We start from the raw sequence: 25,843 nt of genomic DNA on the forward strand, positions 1-25,843 counted from the left end.
CCTCTCCCTGACAGCCATCCCATGTAAAAAGTAAAATAAAAATAAAAGGTTTTTTAGAGAGAAAAGTCAGTACAACTGTCTGCTACATTGAAAAAGTCCAAAAACATAGAAAATAAATATATAAAAATATTTGGGAATATATGGATCTCTCCTCTTGTTGATAGCTTCTTTGGTGTCCAATAATGTTATATTAGCATGGCTTTGCCATAAGCAGCAAAATTTTCACCTTCTTGTTACTCCTTTCCCCCTTTTTATTTTTTTAAACATTCTTTTCATTTAAAATTTTCAGTTCCAGATTATCTCCCTCCTTTCCACATTCACTGAGAAGATAAACCAAATACCAATGTGAAATCATGCAAAACATTTCCCTACTTGCCAAATCACAAGAAACCCCCCAAATATTTAGAAATTAATATTTTAATATGCACTCAGAGTTCATCAGCTCTCATTCTAGAAGTGTATAGTATTTGTAATCATAATTATTGTGGATCATTGTATTAATCAGAGCAGCCAAGTCTTTCACAGTTGATCATCTTTACAACATTGCTGTTACTGCTTACAATGATCTCTCAGGTCTCACTTTATTTTGGATCAGTTAATATAAGCCTTGCCATGTTTTGTTATGTTTTTTAAACTAACCTGCCCCTTGTCATTTTTGATAGCACAATAGTACTCCATCCCAATCATATGGCCCAATTTGGTTAACCATTCCCCAGTTGATGAACATTACCTCATTAGTCTTTGCCACTACAAAAAAAAAAAAAGCTACTCTAAATAATTTTGTACATACAGGTTCTTTTTCTTTTCCTTTGATTGCTTTGGGTACAGACCTAGTAGTGGTATTACTAGGTCTAGAGTATAAACAGTTTTATAGCCCTTTGGGCATAGTTCCATATTTTTTTCCAGAATGGTTAGAACAGTTCATGAATCCACCAATGATTCATTCAATGTATATATTTTCCTTCATCCCTTTCATCATTTGTAATTTCTGATAGGTGTGATGTGGTGCCTCAAGAGTTGTTTTAATTTGTCTTTCTTTAATCAATAGTTATTTAGAGCATTTTTTCATATGACTACAGCTAACTTTGATTTCTTCTTCTGAAAATTACCTACTCATATCCTTTATTTACCACCATGATTTATCATTTCCTTATATAACTCCTTTATGTGAGAAAATTTGCCTCATTCTCCCTCTCCCTTTTCTCCCAAAGAATACCTCTTCTCATTTCTATATTGTTTTAGTGATCATCCCAACATAATTTACTTACACCCACACCCTCTCTCCATATAGACTCCTTCTAAAAGCCCTAAAAATGATAAGGTTATTAAGAGTTACATATATTATCTTCCCATATAGGAATGTGAGGATTTAACTCCATTGACTCCTTATGATTTTATTAATCAAATGGGGAATGGATCCTCTCTTAATAAATTTGACTCAGTTCCCAATATAGTTGAGAAATGAAGCCTTTAATAGGAGAAACTTGTTATAAATTTTTTTAATATTACTTCATTATCTATGGTACCATTTAGCAAAATATAGTTTCCTTGATTATCTCTTTCAATCAGGTCTAATTTTGCTTTTGCTTTGTTTGAGGTCATGAGTGTTACCCCTGCACTCTTCACTTCTGCTAAAGCATAATAGTCTGCTCCAGCCCTTCATTTCATCTCTGTGTATTTTTCTATCCCAAATGTTTCTCTTGTATACAACATATTGTTAGATTCTGGTTTCCAATCCATTTGCTATCTGTTGTTCTTTGGGTTAGTTCATTTCATTCATATTCAATTATAATCACTGCTTCATTCCCTCCATTCCATTTTCCTCTATTCATTCTTCTCTCTCTCACTTTTATCATCTATCTTGCTTCTGACCACTGTGTCCTCTAATCCACCCTATCCCTCATCATCTACTACATATCTCTTATCCAATTCTTCTCCTATTTCACTATTGGGTAAGATAGATTTCTATTACCAACTGAGTATGTATATATATATTCTTCCCTTCTTGAACCAGCTCCAATTAGAGTAAGTTTCATTTCCTATCTCCTTCCCTCTCCTTCTCCCTTTCCCCTTTCCTTCTGTCCCTCTCTGTCTGACTCTCACCTCTTAGCTTATGTCTAAGAAACAGTTCTAAATATTGGTCACCAGATCTGGCTTTCTATCCCCTGACCCACCTAATTACTCCTTCTTCAGTCTTTACCATTCCCCCATCTAAATGGTGCCCAAGCTCTAAGGCCCTGCTCTAACTCTATTTCCTCCATCAAATCTTATTTGACTGTTCCCACCCAAAGTGCTCTTTTACCTAAAGCATATACTAAAAATACCACTCATTTGTTGCTTACCATGTATTACTTTGTACTGTTTTTTAAAAAAGTGGGCTAATTTTGTTTTTTTCAACAAAATTATAAAGTTCTTGGTAATGAATGTTTCCCACAACTGTGGGAATATTTCCTGTAGTCTTGCAAGTCTAACGTGCTGCCATCAACAAGTCTATAGACTCAAGAAACATTCAAAAATGATAGTCATTCTGCCTGCCCTTTGATCCAGCCACATATACCACTGCTGGGTTTATATCCCAAAGAGATAATAAGGAAAAAGGCTTGTACAAGAATATTCATAGCTGCGCTCTTTGTGGTGGCAAGAAATTGGAAAATGAGGGGGTGCCCTTCAATTGGGGAATGGCTGAACAAAATGTGGTATATGTTGGTGATGGAATACTATTGTGCTCAAAGGAATAATGAACTGGAGGAATTCCATGTGACTGGAACAACCTCCAGGAAGTGATGCAGAGAGAAAGGAGCAGAACCAGGAGAATATTAACACAGAGACGGATATACTGTGGTACAATCAAACATAATGAACTTCTCTACTAGCAGCAATGCAACGATCCAGGACAATTCTGAGGAACTTATGAGGAAGTACACTATCCACATTCAGAGGAAGAACTGGGGGAACAGAAACAGAGAAGAAAAACATAAGATTGACCACATGGGTTGATGGGGATATAGACTCTAAACGATCACCCTAGTGCAATTATCAATAATATGGAAATAGATCTTGATGAAGGACACACATAAAACCCCGGGGAAATGCGTGTTGACTACTGATTAGAGTAAAAAGTTCAAAGCAATACAAAATTAGGAGAAAGTCTAGGAATATATTTGTAGACAATGGGAGGGAGTGTGGGGAGGGGAGAGAAAGAACATGAATCTGGCAAACATGTAAAATATTCTAATTTAATTAATTAAGAAAATAAAAATGTAAAACAAAAACAGAAACAAAAATGATGGTCATTGCCACAGAAGCTGCTTTCCATTAGCCTCCTCTCCACCTGGAGTTGCTGCCACCACCACCAGGGAAGGAGTGAGGAGAGTGGTTAGATGGAGGTAGGAGAGGGAAGTGGGTTGGAAGCAGTACATTTAAAGTGTCTCAAGTTTGACCTCAGAACAAAATTTTTTTCCCATAAAAATACTATTATAGATGTTAGATTTAGCTATTTAATTCTTTTAGCATGTGTGATTCTATCAGTAGTTATTTCTGTTCTACTGGCAAAACCTTAAAAATCTGTAGTTGCCTCCATGCCATTATGGATTATTATTATTATATTATGTATATATTAGAGATATATATATATTATATAAGTATATATAATATATATATTAGAGATAGAATTCATTCAGATCCCAAGTCACATTACTTTTTAAACAGGCTTTTTTCAGGTAGCTTAGAAATTAAACTATAATTTATAGTTTTATTAAGGGAAAATGTTTTAAAAATGAATTTTTGGAATGCTATGAATTTTTAAGCTCTAATTAATTAAAAATTTTATTAAATAAAAACAAAAACCTGAAATAGATTTTGCCTTCAAGGAACTTACAGTAGCATGACAGATAAATAGCAAACTATAATTTTGGTTAAGGAGTGGTAGATTACAATACTCATTCAACAAAGAGAAGTATATCTTTTGACTTAGATTTAATAATAACTGAAATATTTGGTTATCTGGCATAAAAATCTTTCATTATATGATAAATTAGGATGAAAGAAAAGGCAGATAATAAGTTAGGAGATTTAGTGTTTATGGCCAAGCTTTCTTTAGACTTGTTTTCCTTTTTACTGATTTTTTACTGTTTGGTGAGGCAATACTTATATTCTTGCACTACTTTCATAATTTCAAAAATTTTTGTTTACACTCTAAACCTCTGTTACTTTTTGTCGTCATGTCTCTCAAGGATCTCAGGAGATCAAGCATTTCTTGGGTGAGGTGGTTTTAGGGTTTTCCCCCCTGATAATTATGATAACTGCTTGACACCAGTTAAATTTCCATTAGAAAGGGTGACATTTTGAGCCAATTTTTTACCCTTAGAAATTTCCACGGTTTTAAGAATCAACAGCTTATCTGAATGAGTCAGGCTGTTTTTTGCTGTAATTACACACAATATGTACTTCATATCCTTAGATTTTTCTCCTAATTTTATACCGCTATGAACTTTTTTACTCTAATCAGTTGATTGTGTGGCTAGAAAGAATTGATTTTATTTATTTATTTATTTGCCTTCAAAGATGTCTTATTTTATTTTTTTGGAAATTTTTATTTAATTAGTCAATTTAGAACATTATTCCTTAGTTATAAGAATCATATTCTTTCCCTCCTCTTACCCCATCCCTTCTCATAGCCATGTGGATTTCCACTGGGTTTTACATGTGTCCTTGACCAAGACCTATTTCCATATTATTGATATTTGCACTAGGGTGATCATTTAGGGTTTATAGCCCCAATCATATCCCCACTGACACATGTGATCAAGCAGTTGTTTTTCTTCTGTGTTTCTACTCCCACAGTTTTTCCTCTGAATGTGGATAGTGTTCTTTCTCATAAGTCCCTCATAATTGTTCTGGATCATAGCATTGCTGTTAGTAGAGAAGCCCATTACATTCAATTGTACCACAGTGTATCAGTCTCTGTGTACAATGTTCTCCTGGTTCTGCTCCTTTCACTCTTCATCAATTTCTGGAGGTCATTCCAGTTCACATGGAATTCCTACAGTTCATTATTCCTTTGAGCACAATAGTATTCCATCACCAATATATACCAGTTTGTTCAGTCATTCCCCAATCAGAGGGCATCCCCTCCTTTTCCATTTTTTTACCACCACAAAGAGTGCAGCTATGAATATTCTTGTACAAGTCTTTTTCCTTATTATCGCTTTGGGGTACAAACCCAGCAGTGCTATGGCTGGCTCAAAGGGCATACAGTCTTTTAGCGCCCTTTGGGCATAGTTCCAAATCTAGAATGGTTGTATCAATTCACAACTCCATCAGTATTGCATAATGTCCCAACTTTGCCACATTCCCTCCAACATTCATTATTTTCCTTTGCTGTCATGTTAGTCAATCTGCTAGGTGTGAGGTGATAACTCAGAGTTGTTTTGATTTCCATTTCTCTGATTATAAGAGATTTAGAGCACTTTTTCATGTGCTTATTAATAGTTTTGATTTCTTTAACTGAAAACTGCCTATTCATGTCCCTTGCCCATTTATCAGTTGGAGAATGGCTTGATTTTTTGTATAACTGGTTTAGCTCTTTATAAATTTGAGTAATTAGACCTTTGTCAGAGGTTTTTGTAATGAAGATTGTTTCCCAATTTGTTGCTTCCCTTCTAATTTTGGATGCATTAGTTTTGTTTGTATAAAAACTTTTTAGTTTGATGTAATCAAAATTATTGATTTTACATTTTGTGATTTTTTATAGTACTTGCTTGGTTTTAAAGTCTTTCCTTTCCCAAAGATCTGACAAGTATACTATTCTGTGTTCGTCTAATTTGCTTATAGTTTCCTTCTTTATATTCAGATCATTCACCTATTCTGAATTTATCTTGGTGTAGGGTGTGAGATGTTGATCTAAACCTAATCTCTCCCATACTGTCTTCCAATTTTCCCAGCAGTTTTTTATCAAATAGTGGGATTTGGTCCCGAAAACTGGGATCTTTGGGTTTATCATAGACTGTCCTGCTGAAGTCATTTACCCCAAGTCTATTCCACTGATCCTCCTTTCTGTCTCTTAGCCAGTACCAAATTGTTTTGATAATTACTGCTTTATAATATAGTTTGAGATCTGGGGCTGCAAGTCCTCCTTCCTTTGCATTTTTTTTAATGATTTTCCTGGATATCCTTGATCTCTTGTTCTTCCACATGAACTTTGTTATTGTTTTTTTCTAATTCAGTAAAAAAGTTTTTTGGTAGTTCAATGGGTATGGCACTAAATAAATAAATAAATTTGGGTAGGATTGTCATTTTTATTATGTTAGCTCATCCCACCCACGAGCAATCAATGTTTTTCCAATTGTTTAGATCTAGTTTTCATTGTGTGGAGAGTGTTTTGTAGTTGTGTTCATATAGTTCCTGTGTTTGTTTCGGGACATAGATTCCTAAGTATTTTATTTTGTCTAAGGTGATTTTGAATGGGATTTCTCTTTCTAATTCTTGCTGCTGAGCTGTGTTGGAAATATATAGAAATGCTGATGACTTATGCGGGTTTATTTTGTAGCCTGTAACTTTGCTAAAGTTGTTGATTATTTTGACTAGCTTTTTGGTTGAATCTCTAGGATTCTTTAAATAGTCCACCATGTCATCCGCAAAGAGCAATAACTTGGTCTCTTCCTTGCCTATTTTAATACCTTCAATTTCTTTTGCTTCTCTAATTGCTACTGCTAGTGTTTCTAGTACAATGTTAAATAATAGGGGTGATAATGGGCCTCCTTGTTTCACTCCTGATCTTATTGGGAAGGCTTCTAGTTTATCCCCACTGCAGATGATGTTGGCTGATGGTTTCAGATATATACTGTTTATTATTTTTAGGAAAGGCCCTTCTATTTCTATACTTTCTAGTGTTTTCAATAGGAATGTGTGTTGTAGTTTATCAAAGGCTTTTTCTGTATCTATTGAGATAATCATGTGAATTTTTGTTGGTTTGCTTGTTAATATAGTCAATTATGTGGATGGTTTTCCTAATATTGAACCATGTTTGCATTCCTGGTATAAATCCCACCTGGTCATAATGAATAACTGTCATGATCACTTGCTAGTCTTTTTTGCTAATATTTTATTTAAGATTTTTGCATCTATGTTCATTAGGGAGATTGGTCTATAGTTTTTTTCTCTGTTTTTGACCTCCCTGGCTTTGGAATCAGTACCATATTTGTGTCATAAAAGGTATTTAGTAGAAGTCCTTCTTTGCTTATTCTGTCAAATAGTTTGTGTAATATTGGGATTAGTTGTTCTTTGAATGTTTGATAGAATTCATTTGTGAATCCTCCTGGTCCTGGGGATTTTTTCTTAGGGAGTTCTTTGATGGCTTGTTCAATTTTCTTTTCTGATATGGGGTTGTTTAGGTATTCTATTTCTTCTGTTAATCTAGGCAATTTATATTTTTATAAATATTCATCCATTTCACTTAGATTGGTATATTTATTGCCATCTAATTGCACATTTAATTGTAGTTTTTACTGATTGCCTTATTTTCCTCTTCCTTAGAGGTGAAGTCTCCCTTTTCATCTTTGATACTGTTAATTTGGTTTTCTACTTTCCTTTTTTTACTTAGATTGACCAGTACTTTATTTATTTATTTTTGTTTTTTCAAAGTACCAGCTTCTAGTCTTATTTATTAAATCAATAGTTCTTTGGTTTTCAATTTTATTAATTTCTCCTTGGATTTTTAGGATCTCTAATTTAGTCTTCATCTGAGGATTTTTAATTTGTTCACTTTCTAGTTTTTTAATTTGCATGCCCAATTCATTGACCTCTGCCCTCCATAATTTGTTAATATATGAACGCAAGGATATAAATTTCCCCCTGAGTACTGATTTGGCTGCATCCCATAGGTTTTGAAAGGATGTCTAATCATTGTCATTTTCTTCAATGAAATTATTAATTGTTCCTATGATTTGTTCTTTGACTAACCAGTTTTGGAGAATCGTATTGCTTAATTTCCAATTAATTTTTGATTTACCTCTCCATGTACCCTTGCTAATTATTATTTTCATTGCATTGTGATCTGAGAAAGTTGCATTTAATATTTTTGCTCTTTTGCACTTGTTTGCAATGTTTTTATGCCCTAATAAATGGTCAGTTTTTGTGAATGTACCATGTGCTGCTGAAAAGGTGTATTCCTTTTTTTCCCCCATTTATTTTTCTCAACATATCTACTAACTCTATTTTTTCTAAGATTTCATTAACTTCTCTCACTTCTTTCTTATTTATTTTTTGGTTTGATTTATCTAGTTCGTTTAGAGGAAAGTTCAGGCCTCCCACTAGTATAGTTTTTCTATCTATTTTTTCCCTGAGCTCCTCTAGTTTCTCCTTTAGAAATTTGGATGCTATGCCATTTGGTGCATACAGGTTAAGTCATTGTCTATACTGCCTTTTATCAGGATGTAATTACCATCCCTATCTCTTTTGATTAGATCTATTTTTACTTTGGCTTTTTCAGATATCATGATTGTGAATCCTGCCTTCTTTTTCTCAGTTGATGTCCAATAGATTTTGCTCCATCTGCTTACCTTTACCCTATCTGTGTCTACCTTCCTCATGTGTGTTTCTTGCAGACAACATATGGTAGGATTTTGGTTTCTAATCCACTCTGATGTTTGCTTGTGTTTTTTGGGTGTGAACTTTAGATGACTCTACCCTACTTAGTCTTAACCATGATAGAGGCTGGCACTAAAGAAAAAGTGCCAGGCTGAAGAGTATGTGAAATTGATCACCTCCCAGGAGTGGAATCCTGAGGAGAGAAGACTCTGTCTGGAAGAGCTGAGAGGGTCTCTCCATCTTGAGATATCAAAGAGAGAAAGTGGATAAAGACTTTTCCTGAGGGTTACCCACTTTTCCTGCTGATGACTGGAAATCTTTCCCCCCAACAATTCCCAATTGAAGGGACTTTCTGAAGAGAAATCTGAGCAGACTTTACCTTAGCTCCTGTTGCCCAGGGGTGAGTCCACCTGACTTTCTCTCGGAGGGCTCAGGCTGCCAAGGCCTGAGTTTCCCCCCAAACTTGAGGAGGGAGGAAAAGGGTTTTGATAGACAGGGACCCTTTCTCCCCACTTTCCTTTTCCCATTCTTCCCCACCCGTCATTCCTTTTGTATTATCTGATTGAGTTAACATTAAAAGTTATCTGTTCCCCAAGCTGAGAGTGAGTGAACAGATCAAGGGGAGACCTTTCAGTCTCGAGTAGTGGAGGGGGGACAAGAGGGACAAGAGTGAATTGGGGAGAGCAGATTTAGCTAAGGAGGGAAGGCAGAAGGGAGAAAAATCTTCAAGGGTGCTGGTTGGGAAGGAGTACTTTGTGGGCAAAGCTGTGCCAGGCTCAGTGTCGAACACAAGCGGTGGGGAAGCAGTTAGAGAAGAAGCACAGAGCGGGCAGCATAGTTGCAGCAGCGGAGACACTCCATATTGTCTGCCCCCCTCCCGAGGTTTTGGCCTCAGGTCACATCCAGCTCTGCAAGTTCAACTCAGCTGGGCTTAATCTCATCAAGCGTTCAGAGGGCAGGGAAGCTCAAGCTCCAACACCCTTCTCCCACAGACTGTGCTGAGAGATTTGCTGACTAAAAAAGAACTATATTTCCTGGGATCCCACTGATTTCCTGTCATTATGTACTTCCTGTAGACAGAGGATATTAGCAAGTAGGTAGTCCTCTTGGGCCTCTTTATTGGGCTTGCAGCCAGCATGGTGGCAGTGATAAACTAAGCTTGGGGATTTTAAATGGGCTAATCAGGCATGGGCATGTGGTCTTCATTTTGTATCATCTTTATTCCTTGATTTCTAATGATCATTAATAAATTTCCTAAAATATAATATTTTTATTATTTGAGATTTAATTTTAATTTTTACAGTGATGGCAACCTCTTGGAGAAAAGAATTCTCAATTTTTAAAAAGATAGCCAAGACACATTTCAAGCCACGTTTCTCCTGCCAAGGCTTATTGCCCACCCCACCCATCCTCTCTTTGGAGCTTCTGCTTTATTCTTTCCCTACTTTTTGCCTGGTTGCCCTCCCTGCTAGTTAGGCTCTTTTTAGCTGGGGGACTCTTGGTGAAGAAGAAATAAGCCTCTTCTCTCACCCATCTGCTTGAGCTCATGTACTGGTTACAATTGTATAACAACCTTTGGAAAATTTAATGAGCTAAATATCTTAAATTGATTTTACTGGGTCTTTAGACATGATTTTTAGATTTTTCAATAACTCTGATTCATCATTTTGCCTGCCTCTGAGTTATTTGTAACAAGAGGAAAAGAGTCCATTTTAGTAGCTGAAGTGAAGTACTATTATAATCTCCACCTCCCGCACTTGTAAAAATGTGGATGGATGGGACACAACAGTCTCATACCAAAGTAGCTGGGAAATTGATCCCAGGGCATGGTACCCCTGGATGGCTCCCAAGAGGGGCATCTCTCATTTGTAACTCTTCTGCTTATTCTACCTTTCCACCAGAATGATCTAGATTCTTGGTAACATTTTTAGACCCAACATCAACAGTACAGAGATTTGTTTTTTTCCCTAAACTCTTCTGCCACATTTTTGTAATGATGGCAGTAACAGATATTTTAAAAATGTCTCAGGCCAAGGTTGTATGATTGCTACACCTGAAAAATTTGTGACAAGTATTCATTAGCTTTAAATGTCATATAGCAGACTCATGTGAATCCTAATGATAATGGGTTTGTTTGTTATTGTCCTTAAATGGGCTATTATAAGTTTGGGGATTTTGATATTTTTGAATGTGCATTACCTGTTGTATTACTACTGTTCTTTTTAAAAAAGAACTTTGTTAATTTGTAAAAACCATTTACTTACACTCACAGTGGATCATGGCCAAGTTTGAAGGAGGACATGGATCTCATTTTTAGGGCCAGAAACCTTTGTCTTCTACCTTTTCTTAGCTGACACAGTGTGTTAATGATTGTAAGCTATATGTTTTCTATTTTAAAAAAACTTTATTATTGTTTCTGCTTGCATGTGCAATATACTATTTCAGTTTTATTTTTTCTCTCCTTTTTTGTATTTGAAGCCATGTCACCAGTATTGGGAATATTTCTCTTAACTTTTTTGATTTTGCAGTAATAGAAGTTTAAGTTACATTTCCTATAATATTAATACATACCCAAAAGCTTGAGACTATGGAATCCTGTCATTTATTGGTAAATATTATGGGACTGTGATTAATGATTTTGTCTGATTCCAGGAGAAGGGAACAAAATAACCATTATACAGTGCCAAGAAGCACAAGGACAAAAAGGAACAAACCAATCCAGGTAGTATTGATGAACTTGTAAGCCAATACAAAAGGACTTGTACCTATTGTGAGACTTGAGGTTGTGGTGCTTGACATATGTTAAGACACAGGATGCCTTGAATACACACTCTTTGTGAAATATTCACAGACAAGTACCGAAGTTTGGCTATCATCCTGGCTCCCCTATCCCTGAGAATAAAGGAAAAATCAGACGCACTTCCCTATCACACAAAAATCTAGTCCTTTTTTCTCTCTTATAGTATGTCAACTTCCAGTAGTCTTGGCTGCAAATGGGCAAGTGAAATATTACTGCATTTTGTCCTATAGACTTGTGGGATAGAAATTACTTTAATTGGGCCTTGATTCAAGGACCTGTTATAGGTTTATTTTCTTTTACTAAGAATTTTTATACATAAGAGTTTGATAGTCTATATTTCATCCACAAATTATTTTTTTCTTTTATTTGAATTTTTTTTGAGGTTTTTGATTTCTCTTGCCAATTGATTCATATACCTCATAACTCAGCCATGCATTCCTAAGTGATCCCTGTGTTTTTCAACACCCTCTTCAGGGGGAATGTATAATTATTCTAAAATAGAAAGTTTAAATTCTTTTTGAAAGTAATTTTAGTTTAAGAAACATGATATCTCTCTGAATCCAGAAAGTGAACTGTTTGGAGAAGGCACCATGAAGATGACTATACAGACCATATGCTGCACCAGAAGATCTAGAGTGAAATTTGGGATGTGGTGATTTGAACTGTGTGGGGTTGAATGCATTTGTTTTGTATGTATACTCTTATGCCGAAGGGGACTGCCCCCTAACTGACATTTTGTCAATGACCCTAGCAATCATTTTTTTTAATATTAGCAACAAAATTTTATTTGTACATAGATCAAGAAAAAGCTCAGAAGAAACAAAGAACAAATAAGGTGTTATTATTATTGCTTTCCTTGGAGTTTACATATTTTTTTTATCAAAACATAAACTATTTACATTTCACAGTTAGGAGGAAATGTTCTTCCTCATTTTCTTTGTTTAATTCAACTCAATAAGCACTTATGAAATACCCACTGAGTGCAAGGCACTACTGTATTAGGCAGAGAAGATACAAAATCAGAAGTGGAAAAAACAGTTCCTGCCTTTAAGGAGCTTACATTCTGCAGTGGAATACAAACAGGTAAACAAATAACACAAGATCATTTGAGGAAAGATGGATTTGTTGAGGTTACTATTAAGTTTATAATAGAAATTATTAAAAATACCAACAACCAAGATTAATGTTTTCACTCCCCTGGGTCTAGAAATAGAGACTCAATGGCATTGAATTTGAAGGGAACAAGTAGGACTGTAAAACAAGGCCTAAAAACCTATCCCATCTTAGAACAATAGAAGTGGATAAAGGGAACACCTTCCTATAAATATGTAAGGATGGCTCTAATATTAACAATCAAAATGAAGTCAACTTTACATGTAATGTAAATCTCTTTTCCTTTTATCCCCAAATTATTGTAATTTAAAGTTGGTTATGCTTACAAGATACATTGGAGAGACTAGTCTTTCATGGATCTTGGGGGGAAGTATAATTGAAAATCTGTTACCCTAAAAAAGGACTACATTTCCAGGGAGTCCATGAACTTCCTGTCATTCTGACTTCCTGTAGACAGAGGATATTAGCGAGTGGGTGGTCCTCTTGGGCCTCTTTCTTGGGCTTGCAGTCAGCATGGTGGTTGTGGTAAGCTAAGCTCAGGGATTTTAAATGGGCTAATCAGCCATGGGCATGTTGTTTTTATTTTGTATCTTCTTTATTCCTTGATTTCTAATAATCATTAATAAATCTCCTAAAATATAATATTTTTATTATTTGAGATTTAATTTTAATTTTTATAGTTCATTCCATTCACATTCAGAGTTATGATTACCAGCTGTGTATTTCCCAACATTTTGATTTCCAGTCCTGCCCTTTCTTCTTTCACTATTTCCTTCCACACCAGTTTTTTATTTTTAATCAGTCCCCCTAATTCCCACCCTTATTTTATTTCCCTTTCTACCCCCTCCCTTCTTATTCCCCTCTTATTTACTTTACAGTATTTTTAAACTACCTCCCCCCCATCTTCTCCCTCCCTTGTATTGCTTCCCTCTCCACAAGTTTGTTTGTTACCTTGCTACTTCTCTATAGGGCACAAATCAATTCTCTGCTCCTATGGATTTGATTGTTCTACCCTGTTTGAGTCAATTTCTATGCATGTAAGAATTAAGTATTTCCTATTACCAACCTCTTTACCCTTGCAGTGTATTGGTGTTCTCCCCCACTCTCACCATAATTTCTTTATGGCATATAAATTTACCTCATTTTGTTTCTTTTCCCATTTCTCTTAGTATCAACCTCTTTTTTTTTACCTCTTGTATTATATATGTGTATGTGTATGTATATTTATATATACACACACATATTTCTGTCTTGGCATTTCATCCTATACAGTTTATCACTGTTTCCTCTACGTATAATTCTTCTAACTACCCAGGGGATAACAATTTAAAAAAAACCCTTACCTTCTGTCTTGGAATCAATACTGTGTATTGGTGGTTTCAAGGCAGAAGAGTGGTAAGGACTAGGCAATGAGGGCTAAGTGGTTTGCCCAGGGTCACATAGCTGGGAAGTATCTGAGGCCATATTTGAACCTAGAACCTCCTGTCTGTAGGTCTGGCTCTCAATCCACTGAGCTACCCAGCTGCCCCCTATAGTAACAATTTTTAAGAGTTACCAATATCCTCTGTTCTTGTAGGGATACCAATCATTTTATCTTATTGGGTCCCTTAAAAATGTCCCCCTCCCTTTCTTAATTACCTTTTGGTGATTCTCTTGAGTTCTGTGTTTGGGCAGATTCATTCTGAATTTGGCTATAACATTCCTTGGTGTTTTCAATTGGGGATTAAGTACAGGAGGTGATCTGTGGATTCTTTCAATCTCCACTTTTCCCTTTTGTTCTAGAATGTCAGCGTAGTTTTCTTGGATAATTTCCTGTAGAATGATGTCCAGTCTTTTTCCTTTGTCATTATCTTCTGGTAGACCAATGATTCTTAAATTGTCTCTCCTGGACCTGTTTTATAAATCTTCCATTTTGTGGATGAGGTGTCTCATATTTTCCTCAAATTTTTCATTCTTTTGATTTTGTTTTATAGTTTGCTGCTGCCTTGTGGAGTTGTTTACTTCAAGGTGTTGTATTCTAGTTTTTGAAGACTGAATTTCATCCCTGGATTTTTTGGTCATCTTTCTTCTTCTGGTCTGATTTTCTTTGGAGGTCATCTTTCATTTTCTTTGCCTCATTTTTCATCTCCTTTGCTTCATTTTCAAGTTGATTAATTTTGGATTTCAAGACATTATTTTCTGTTTCCAGATGATTTATTTTGCTTTTTAAGTTCTTTTCCCAGTTGTCTTCAGTCTCTCTTAGTTCTTCTAAAGCCTCTGTCCAATTTGCTGGAGCTTCTGTGTTTTTGCTTGGTGTTCCTTGATCCTCCTCTGTTTCATTTGCTCTTTGTTCATTGCCTGGATAGAAGCTGTCAATTGTAATTTATTTTTTCTTTTTCTGTTGTTTACTCATATTTCCCCCTTCTTACCGCCCTATAGTTGCCTCTAGTCTTGCTCCTCTCATTTTGTACTGGATCTGTGAGTTTGGGCTGCTCTGTCCTGAAGGAGCTTCTTCTCTGTTCTGCTGTTTAATAAGGTAGTCTGTTCTTCCTTGGCTGACAGCAGAAGCTGAAAAGGAGATGGGCTTCCTGCCCTGTGGTCAAGGTTGTTGCCTGTAGTTTGTTGCAGCCTTTGCTTTTGGAGCTCAGTAAGTGATGCTCTCAGATTAGTCTATGGGGGGGGGGTCTTGGGACCTTCCTTCTTTTTCCCCTTAAACCCATGTGTTCTAGAGTTCAGGCTTTTTTTGGGGGGATATACCTTTTAAATTGGGTCCAGGAGGAGGGTTCCCTAGCTCTGTCCTGTTGTTAGATTTGGTTTTCAGTCCCCTGGAAGTATTGTGTTTTTTATTGGTGAGGAAGGATTTATGGAGGTCTGAACTTTTGCTGCCTCTAAGCTACCACCTTGATTCTGCCTCTCCAGAAACAGTTGGATCCCATATAATTAAATAGTTCCTATTGCAGTTCCTGTTCGGGAAACCATTAGTTCCTTAATTTCATATTTTATGATGTTACTTGGTGCTCTTTATGCAATCTGGTTTCTTCATCATCATTTAAAAGTTATCAGTGGTATCTTAATTATCAAATCTCATGATTAAAAAGAAATACTTACCCTTTCTCATGACACCACTGACCATTTTCCCCCTCCTCCATGCATTCTTCCTCTGATTTTCGAATCTGGTTCCTCTTGGTACTCTTTCTACCTGTCTGACAGCCTGTTTTCAATCTCTCTTTTTAAAATTCTTACCTATTGCCTTTGTATCAATTCTAAAACAGGAGAAAGCAAGGACTGGGTAATCAGAGTAAAATGAATTACCCAGGGTCACATAACTAAAAAGTGTCTGAGGCCAGATTTAAACTCAAGTCCTCCTGGCTCCAGGTCTAGCCCCTTCTCAATCTCTTTTGCTGGATCATTTTCCATATTGCATCTCTGAATTATGGGGGTATTTCCAAGGTTCTGTCCTGGGTCTTCGTTTCTTCTTTCTCGTGATGGCCATATCATCTTTCATGGGTTAAATTGTCATTTCTATACAGATGACTTCCAGATCTTTTTATCTATTCCACATTTCAAATTGTATGTCCTAAAGCCACCAGAAATCCAACATGTCTAAAACAGAGCTTATTATCTTTGCCCTCAAATCCAACTCTCTTATCCATTTCCCTGTTTCTACCAATTCTGCCAACCAGAATCACTTTGGTTCCATAAGTTCACAATATTCATTTTTTTTTACCTCACATATTCAATCAGTTAATTGTTGAATCTGGTTAATTTTATCTCTGCTATATATTACATCTGTACCTTATATCTACTCAAATGAAAACCATTCTGGTTTAGGCTCTCAACTCCTCTTGTTGGGATAACTGTAAAAGTCTTCCAATTGTTTTTTTTGCCTCAAGGATCTTGACTTTTCCATCCAGTCTCCCTATAAATGATAAGATGATATTTCTACAGTACAAGTTTGACTATGTCACTTTCCTACTGTATTTTAATTTAAAATCTAAGAATTTTGATTTTTTGTTTGAGATTGTATTTTTATGAAAATCCAAGAATTTTGATTTTGTTCGAGAAAAGATCTTTAAGAAAGAAGCTTGATAACTTCCTATATCCAGAGAATGAACTGTTGCAGAAAGATGCCGAAAATCCACACTACATCAAGAAGATCAAGAATGAACTTTGGATATGGTTGATTGAACTGAACTTTGATTGAACATTTATTGTAAATGTACACATTTATGCCAAAAGGGTCTGCCCCTAATTTGGCTTTCTGTCAATGAGCCCAGCAAAACATTGGTTTTGCTTTCTTTCTTTTCTATTTCCTCTCTCACTACTCTATTTTCCTCTTAGAAATTTGAATATTATGTATATCCATAGTTAGAAGTGCATTTAGGATTACAAATTGATTGTGTTAAATGATCAATGGGGAGACTAGTCTCCCAATGATCATCAGGGGGGATTGTGAATCTTGAAATTTCTCAGACTTGTGAATGTTAAAAAAATTCCCCATTGGGGAATTCTCCATTGGGACAATTCCCTATTGAGAACATTCCCCATTTAGACATTGAGAACTCTACTTAGATAAAAAAATGTGAAGACCTCTACTCCACCCATACTTAAGCCTGCTTTAGGGGAGAAAACTCCTTGCTGAACAATGAAAAATACTTAAACCCATATTTAAGCCATGCCTATTTTTAGAATTAATACAAAGGGATGCTAAGTACCTATAAAGGTCAGGCAACTTGTGAACTTACAAGGAGCAAAGAGGAAAAAACTTCCTCAGAGATTCTAGCCTACTCAGGTGTGGATTACTAAAAGGATTAGTGTACTCAGGTGTGAATTCAGAATGGGCTGTCCTTTGGAAAACTTCTACTGTGATTGGTAGATGTAAGAACTTAGGGGAGGTGACATAGGAGAAAACCCCCTATATAAGAAAAGGACTGTCTGTTGAAAAAAAAGGTCTCTTGAGAAAGAGTCTCTAAGGAGGTTGTTGAGAAAAGGACAATCTCTAAGGAGGTCTCTCAAGGGAGGCTGACTCTGGCTGGAACTCCCTCTGGGGAGACTCTGTCCCCCTGAATCCTTGCTTGAACAGATCTTATGGTGAGTGATTAAGGACTGACTGATCTTTTCTTTTAGGGCTTAGGCCTGGGTTGGCCAGGGCTGCCTGGGCCAGCCTATTATTTTCTCATTTATTTCCTCTCTGTCTGTCTGTCTGTCTGTCTGTCTGTCTGTCTGTCTGTCTGTCTGTCTCTCTGTCTGTCTGTCTCTCTGTCTGTCTGTCTGTCTGTCTCTCTTTGATTCCTCATTGTATTATTAATTAAAATCTCTATAAAACCCAGCTGACTTGGGTATATTTGAATAATTGGGAATATTTCCCTGGCGACCACCTTATATTTGATTTAAAAACAAAACACTGTAGTGAAAACATATTTCCTGCGGTCACAATTTACTCACCCACTCTTATATCTACTACAATTTATATCTTCCACTATTTTACTCACTACAGTTTACAACCTCAACCATCTTAACTCTTACAGTTTATGGCATCCACTCTTTTAATTGCCACACTACTCAGTAAACTTCAGTAGCTCTTTCTTACCCTAGTATCAAATACAGGGGTGTATGGGGTGCTCAGGGACAGGTAGTATCTCTGGTATGGAGGGCTTGTCGTGCCCTCCTAGGGCAGCTCTCCAGCCTCTGACCCCCACCTGACACCCAGCTCTCACTTGTGGCTCCCAGTAGCTGCTAGCATGTGGCAGTGGCCACACCCCGGGCAATGGCTTCGACAGGCCGGCTAAACCTTGTGAGGGTAGCCATTGGGTCATCGACCCCTGGTGAACCAGGGCTTTGCTCACCCAGCATGTGAAGACTGCTTCGGCTGAACAGACGGAAGAAACCAATAAGAAGGTTCAACGGCTGAGATGGCGATGCAGCAAAGCACTGTGGAGTGCTTAGGGCGTGTTGGAGCACAAAGGACAACACGGCCATCCAATGTAGCTGAGGAAGTCTCCAGGCGTAACAATTTTTCGTGCCACTGGACCCAGGCTTCCAACGCCGAGAGAGTGGGACTGTCTCTGTGCATCGGCTTTTCCACTTAAATCTCTTTAAAGCATGCATCAGAAGAGGGAATGCTCACACCAATGAAATGACAGATTCTTCACTGCTGAAGCATAGGAAATACTAGCTGATATTTATATTGTGCTTTAAGGTTTGCAAAGAATTTTACATAACCTCATTTGGTACTTTGAATAACCCTATAAGATAGGTGCTACAATTATTATTATTATTTCCACTTTACAGACTAGGATAAAGAGTAAGAGAGATGAACTGACTTGTTTGGGCTGACACAATTAATAAATGTCTCAGGCAAGATTCCAACTGAAGTCTTCCTTCCCCCTCTCCCCCAAGCAGTTGTGCTGCTTGTCTCAGACTTTGGACTGAACAGTGTTATTTATGACTGTCATAAAGCCATGGCCATAGACCAGCTTTCATTTTTGCAAGGACAGCTTGCCAGAGGAGGAGGAGGAATAGGGATTAGACGCCCTTCTAAGCTACAGGCAATGTGAATACTGATGGTAATAGGAATGATATGAACTCTGGGCTCAAATCCAGGCACAGAATGAGAACTGGCTTCACAAATAATTGTTCTCTGATGACATGCCCCACCTTAGTCAGCTTCTGGATTTTTTCTTCTTATGATATTTCCAGAATGCAAATGACTTGGTTAGTCAGAAATAATTTACTTTTATTTGTAAATGAACTAGTCCTGGCAGTAGGGAGGGATTTATGGGAAATGTCTTTGAAATAAATAATAGTTTAATATGCTTAACAATGCATGGTATAGAAACCTTAAAAAAGATATCATTTAAAAGATCACCTCTCTATTTTCATGATGTAGTAAAGGATAATTACTGAAATTAAAAACCTAATAGATAAAAAAATCCATACTCTGCACTCAAAAGAAAAATAAAATCTTTGCATAGAAACTAGACTAGTCATGATGTCACTTGTATTGAGAGGTTATGGTGAGAAAATGGCCTCTTTCAATGTAGACCAGCCCCTGTTGTAATTTTGGGGGACTCTCACTCCTTAGATGGAGAAATAAGGGTTGAAGGCAGTGAGGAAAGGGTTGATGAAAATGGCTTCCCTTACTACTCCCCTGAATTACTTGAGGGAGACAAAATGGAGATCGTCCCTCAGTGAAGACTTGCCCTTTGATGGCTGTGCTGGCCCTCAAGGATGGCAGGAAGATCTTCTCAACCAGGACAGATATGTGGGTCCTCAATCCGGATATGCACTGTTTTGGGGTGCTCACAAGCCTCTCCCTCGTGTCTTCTTGAAAACTGGCAACAAGATGGGAGTCTGCCAATGGGCTTACATCTCTAGTTATAAATAAATGAGATTGAATACGCTATCTGACTGCTTATTTGATTTAATTGTTGATTGGGGCAAAGGGTAGAGGTTAGAGTGGTTGTGGTTCACCCTCAATCTCTTTCTAAATAAAACTAATTACTGAAGGTTTTCTTGTAAGCTCACTGATTTGAGTCTAGTATCTCAATAGTTCATGGAATTTTTGAAGAAAATAGGTTTCTTGACAGGAACCAGGGATGTTTTAAACAGGAACCTGCAATGTTAGGATTTCTGTCAGTGTCAGAAATCCCCAAAGGTGACTTAAATGGCTCAGAAAAATAGCTCCTCCTTCCACTCCCCTCTGTGTCTCTGCACCCAAGACGCCCTCCTCAGAAGAATTTCCCAGAAGTCCTTCTTCAGTTCCCAACTGCTGTTTCTACCTCATGCATTGTAAAGCTCTCAACTTCCATTTCCCCCAATGGTTCTTTTGTTCTACTCCCCATCATTACACTATCATTTATAATCTGAGAAGACTTGCCCAAAGTCACAAAGCTGGTATATGTTAGAAGTGGGTCTTAAACCCAGGTCTTTGACTGAAGCCAGTTCTCTATCCACTAACCATGCTGACTCTTGATTGCTTTGCAAGCACCCCATAAATATTTACTTATCCTTGAACATTCTTAAGAGGAAAATTTCAGGCATAGGGTCTAAAGACAAACAACTTGCCTCTAAAAGTGTTATTGCAAAAAGTGGTTTGGTGGGTAGAGTGCCAGGCTTAGAGTTGGGAGGATCTAGGTTCAAATATCAACTCAAATACTTCCTAGCTGTGTGACCCTGGGCAAGTCACTTAACCCCCATTGCCTAGCCCTTACCATTCTTCTGCCTTAGAAGTATTGATTCTAAGATGGAAAGTAAAGGTTTAAAAAAAAAAGAACTACTGACTCAGAGGCAGTTTAGCTTGGACTCTCTCAAACACTGAGCCAGTCTTCTTACTTCTTTCTGGGTCTCCCCTTGTTTTCCTTGAACTGATCATAGTGATTTAGTTTAAGTTGGAGTAGTATAGTGATTTATAAGAAAGTAGTCAGTTGAGAAAAGGGGCTGAGGCCCTGAGGCCTCGAGCCTTGGCCCTTGAAATCCAACTGCTGTGAAAATAGTTTTGACAGGGCATCCTCTCCCACCATTGTTCTCCCATATTCCCCATCTCTTCAATACATTTTCAGTTATAGTCAGATTTGGGTTTGGCCTATACAAGAAGAGGGTTGGGAAAGGGGGGGACAGAGCTCACAGCTTGAGTTCAGTCCCTTTATGTGGCAAAGCCAAGTTTGGATTGTCACATATTCTCCATTGAGGAAGTTATACTAAAGCCTGTCCTCAGGAATGGCTGTTAAGGGAACAAACATCTCTTCCCGTCAGCCGTGCCCACAGAGGTACTCAAGGGTTGTTGTCTGTCTGACATCCCTTGAGAGGAGAGAGAAAGAAAAGACATCTTTCTTCTCTCTAGAGATAATCCTTAACCCCTGCTCCAGTTCACCCTAGGAAGGGAAAGATCCTGCCTTTTTTTCCCTCCAACAATAGGGTGTACCAAATCCTTGACATCCCCGATTCACTTGGTCCTCCCAACATTTTCACTGGTATCATATCCTAACCAGTGAGACAAACCAACTGTCTCTCCCAGTTATAAAAAGAAGGAAAGCCTCCTTTTTTACACAAGACAGAAAGTAAGGCTGTTTTTGTAAGTGCTACTTCAAAAGGAAAGCTGAAATTGATGTAGCCTTTGTTTCTCCTATAAAACAGCAATGTCTGATAAAGATACTGTGATTTTTCATCCATGGCTAGTTTCACACACACATAAAAATGATGCTCTGTTGAATATTTGAAGGCAATAAATCTCCATATAGATGCGGTTCTATGACACATTCACATAAGAGTACCTACAAATATTACGCTTTATTCCATCTCCCCCTCTTTATCCAATGGTATAAAAATGTCATTTAGATTTAATAAGCATAACATTCTTAGTGTATACCAAAGAAATGCAAAGGACTTTACAATACTCACTTGATTCTTATTACAACCTTATAAAGTCAGTACTACAAGTTTTATTATCTTCTCTTTAAAGATGAGGAAACAGAGAATTTAAGTGATTTAAATGTCTCCAGAATTCACTCCGGCTAATTGATTCCAGAAACTGGAAAAGCTTATAGATAATCTCCAGGCAAGATATGTTGAGCACAAGCTATGAAGGAGAAGCCTATGGTAGAAAATATTGAGACTTAAAGGCATCTTGAGGTGCAATACTGATAATGCTGTCCTGTATGATAATTGGAGTTGTCTTGAATATACTTTCAATTAAGTTTACAAAATATAAGTTTACAATCCAATATTCTTATTCAATTACAAAGAGCAGATACTTTAAATACTTTTGCAAAAAAACACAAACCGGAAACGGAGGGGATGTCCCTTGATTGGGGAAAGGCAGAACAAATTGCAGTATATGATGGTGATGATATAATATTGTGTTATCACTAAGGAATGATGGACAGGATGATTTCAGAAAGAACTGGAAAGACCTTCATGAACTGATGAGGAGTGAAATAAGCAGAACCAGGAGAACATCGTACACAGTAAATGAAACATTGTGACACTGTCAAATGTAAAAGACTTTGCTACTATAGCAATGCAGTGATCCAGGACAATTCTGAGGGACTTAAGGGAAGAAAGCTATCCACATAGAGAGAAAGAACTGTGGGAGTAGAAATCCAGAAGAAAACATATGATGGATCATTTGTTTATATGGGTATATGATTTGGGATTTTGGTTTTAAAAGATTAATCTATTACCAAAATTAATAATATAGAAATAGGTTTTGAGTAATAAGACATGTCTAACCCAGTGGAATTGCTTGTCAGCTCCAGGAGGAGGGAGGGAAAAGAGAAGCAGAGGGACACAATGTGAATCATGTAAACTTAGAAAACTTACATGTAAATTTGTTACTAGAATAAAATAAAGAAAAATTTAAAAATAAATACTTTCACAAAGGTGTACAGAACATTAAGCATAAAATAGTGCTGGGGCAGCAACTTATCCCAATGAATCCAAAAAGATGAAAAGAAAGAGATGGTTATAGAAGAAGTCTAAAATAGTAGTGAATGACCTAGCCATGAAGCCAGAAAGACATTTCAACTGTTGCCTCTGATCCATATTGGCTGTGTAGCTGGGGCAAACCACTGAATCACTCAGTACTCTAGGCCAGGGATTGATTGAGTTCTAGGGCTAAATCCAGCCTGAGAATTGGTTTTTATATAGCCCTTGAGCTAAAAATGGCTTTTATATTCCAATAAAACCCTTTTAAAATGTAAAAGCCATTCTTAGCTCTTGCTGTACTAGAGAAGGCAATGGGCCAGATTTGGCCAGCTGACTCCTGCCCTACATAGCTCTTTGAGACTCTTAATTGCAGAGAAGGTGCCAATGTTCCTTATACCACTGAAATGACAGGTCTAGCTCTTACCCCTAATAATAATAATAATAATAATAATAATAATAATAATAACAACAATAGCCAACAGACAAAGCACCAAAATAACTTCTAATAAACATAAACACAAGAGAAAGGAGCAAGACCATCTCTTTTTGTTTAATTAGTCATGAGAGAAATTCCAAAGCTTAATTGGTGATTGGTGAGATTAAAAAAAATTCCTTACCTTCTGTCCTAGTATGACAGAAGACAGCAAGGACTAGGTAATGGGTGTTAAGTGATTTGCCCAGGATCACACAGCTAGGAAGTGTCTAAGGCAAGATTTGGACCTGGGACCTCCTGATTGGTGATATCTTACAAAAAACCAAAACTACATCAGCTCATTAAATGTACCTCTCATACTGGGCTCTGTAAGTCACATTTCCTTGATAGAAAGCAGGTGGGTCCCACTGCAGAATGTTCTTCAAATTAACTGAATTCATTCTTACGTTCCGGGGCTTGGGAAGAATTCCTAGCACTGTGAAAAAGAAAGAGAAAGAAATATATCAAACTTTCCTCAAACAGGAGCCAAAATGAACAAATAGCTTAGCCTTGTGCCAAGCCATAATGGGTGCTTAATAAATGCATACTTCCTGAAAAAATATCCATAGATTCTATAGCCTTCGCATTTGCTCCATGGTTCTAAGATGCAATATTTTAAAAATTCAAATAGAAGAAATGAACATATGTACATACATACATAAGCATGTTTATATGTGCATATACATATCTACATATCTTCTCACCTATGAAATTATTCACTACCCAAGTTAATATTTAGAAAGTAAAACTATATTTTGGTAGTAGCAAAAAAATGAGGAAAAGAAGCAGATGCCCTCTGATTAGAGAAGTTGGGGTAGGTGAATGTAATGGAATGTTACTGAGCAGTAAGAAATGGCAAACATGATAAATACAAAGACTTATGGGAAAACGTATGAACTGATGTAAAATGAAGTAAGCAGAACAATGAAAATAATATACATAATGACTTCAATAATGAAAAGAAAGAACAAGAAAATGATCAAAACTGAATGCTTTGGAATTCTAATGATCAAGTTGGACCCAAAGAAGAAAAGGAATATATCTCTTTCCCTTCTTTGCAGAGGTGGGGTGCTATGGGTGTGGAACACTACATATGTAAGAGTGGTTGATGTGTTCATTAGTTTTGCTTTACCAGTCCCCCCCACTTCTTTTTTTATTCTTTCTTCTAAGCTCTTTGTGAAGAGGAGAGGGAGACTTACTGGAAAATATGTAGGTGATGTAAAAACAAAGGCAATCAATAATTTAAAAAACAAATATGTCTGGAAATATGTTTTGCATAATATATGTATAACCCAGATCAAATCACCTGCCAGTACTGCAAAGGGGAAGAGAAGAGAAGGGAGGGTGAGAGACAAGTTTGATACTATCACTTAGGAAAACTTGTGTGGAAATTTGTTATTACATGTAATTGGTAAAAAAGAAAAATATTTTAAAAAAATTTTACCTGCTTTGGCAAGAGGTTGGCATTTTTGCATGTTACATTTACTTTGGCTATCATGGACACCCTAACTCTGCTGGTTCAAATGTTTTATAATTTTCAAATTGTCATTCAGTTACCCTCCTGAAATCCTTTTGTTCAAAACTAGGAAATGGATGCAGACATTTGATAGGAGCAATATCTACTACTTAGCAGGTTAAAAAACATGATAATAGACTATTTGTAGTTAGAAATTCATAATGCATGGTCAAAGAAGACTGGAAAGTCCTTGTCCCTTTGGCTAGTTTTTTCCCAAAAAGGCAATTCTTGCTCTAATAATTTCTATAGAGTCCCAGTTCGCTTAAGGCTTCAAAAGCCAGATTAATTGGCATTCCTTAAACTTGATGGACTTTTAATTGCCTGATAAATCAACACACCCTCCTCTAGAAGCAGCTAGATAGTGCAGTGGATAGAACACTGGGCTTGGAGTTGGGAAGATCTGAGTTTAAATCCAGCTTCAGATGCTTATTAGCTATGTGATCTTGGACAAGTAACTTGCCTGCTATCTACCTCAGTCCTCACCTATAAAATGGTGATAATAATAGTATCAACCTCTCAGAGTTGTTGTGAAGATCAAATGAGATAATATTTGTAAAGTGCTTAGAACAGTGCCTGGTACATGTGGTTAGTAAGTGCTTTTTTCCTATCTTCCCTCTAATGTGCCAGCATGGCAAATGAGGAGAGAAGGGAAGTGACGCCCAATTGAATAAATCTTCTATCTTTGCTGATGATCCTTTCCATTTCCGTCTGTTAAATGTTAGGTGGTCTATCAGAGTCCCACTCTGTTCCAATCCTTAGCTTGAACCATAGGACTAGTATTTCTCTGGTCCAGAACAAGGCATTTTGGTCTGTGTAGACTAATTAGCTTATTGCCATGTCACTTAAGAATGGGATTGGGTAAGAAAGAGGGTAAATTGTGGGAAAGTTAGCATTTTAATAAAAAAAAACCTGAAAAAATTGTCCAATATTAGTTAGTTGAACTTTTAGCAGT

At 36.9% G+C, this 25,843-nt stretch overlaps 1 protein-coding gene across 1 annotated transcript in view; it reads right to left on the bottom strand.

Moving 5' to 3' along the window:
* The window catches only part of IL10RB (interleukin 10 receptor subunit beta), a 64,816-nt gene that overhangs the window by 33,206 nt on the left and 5,767 nt on the right, over positions 1–25,843 (bottom strand). Inside the window, exon 2 of the mRNA XM_007493270.3 lies at positions 23,688–23,811. Within this exon, the coding sequence (XP_007493332.2) occupies positions 23,688–23,811 (124 nt within the window). The remainder of the gene's footprint in view (positions 1–23,687; positions 23,812–25,843) is intronic.

The sequence above is a fragment of the Monodelphis domestica genome, chromosome 4 (assembly GCF_027887165.1).
Source record: "Monodelphis domestica isolate mMonDom1 chromosome 4, mMonDom1.pri, whole genome shotgun sequence".
NCBI classification, from domain to species: domain Eukaryota; kingdom Metazoa; phylum Chordata; class Mammalia; order Didelphimorphia; family Didelphidae; genus Monodelphis; species Monodelphis domestica.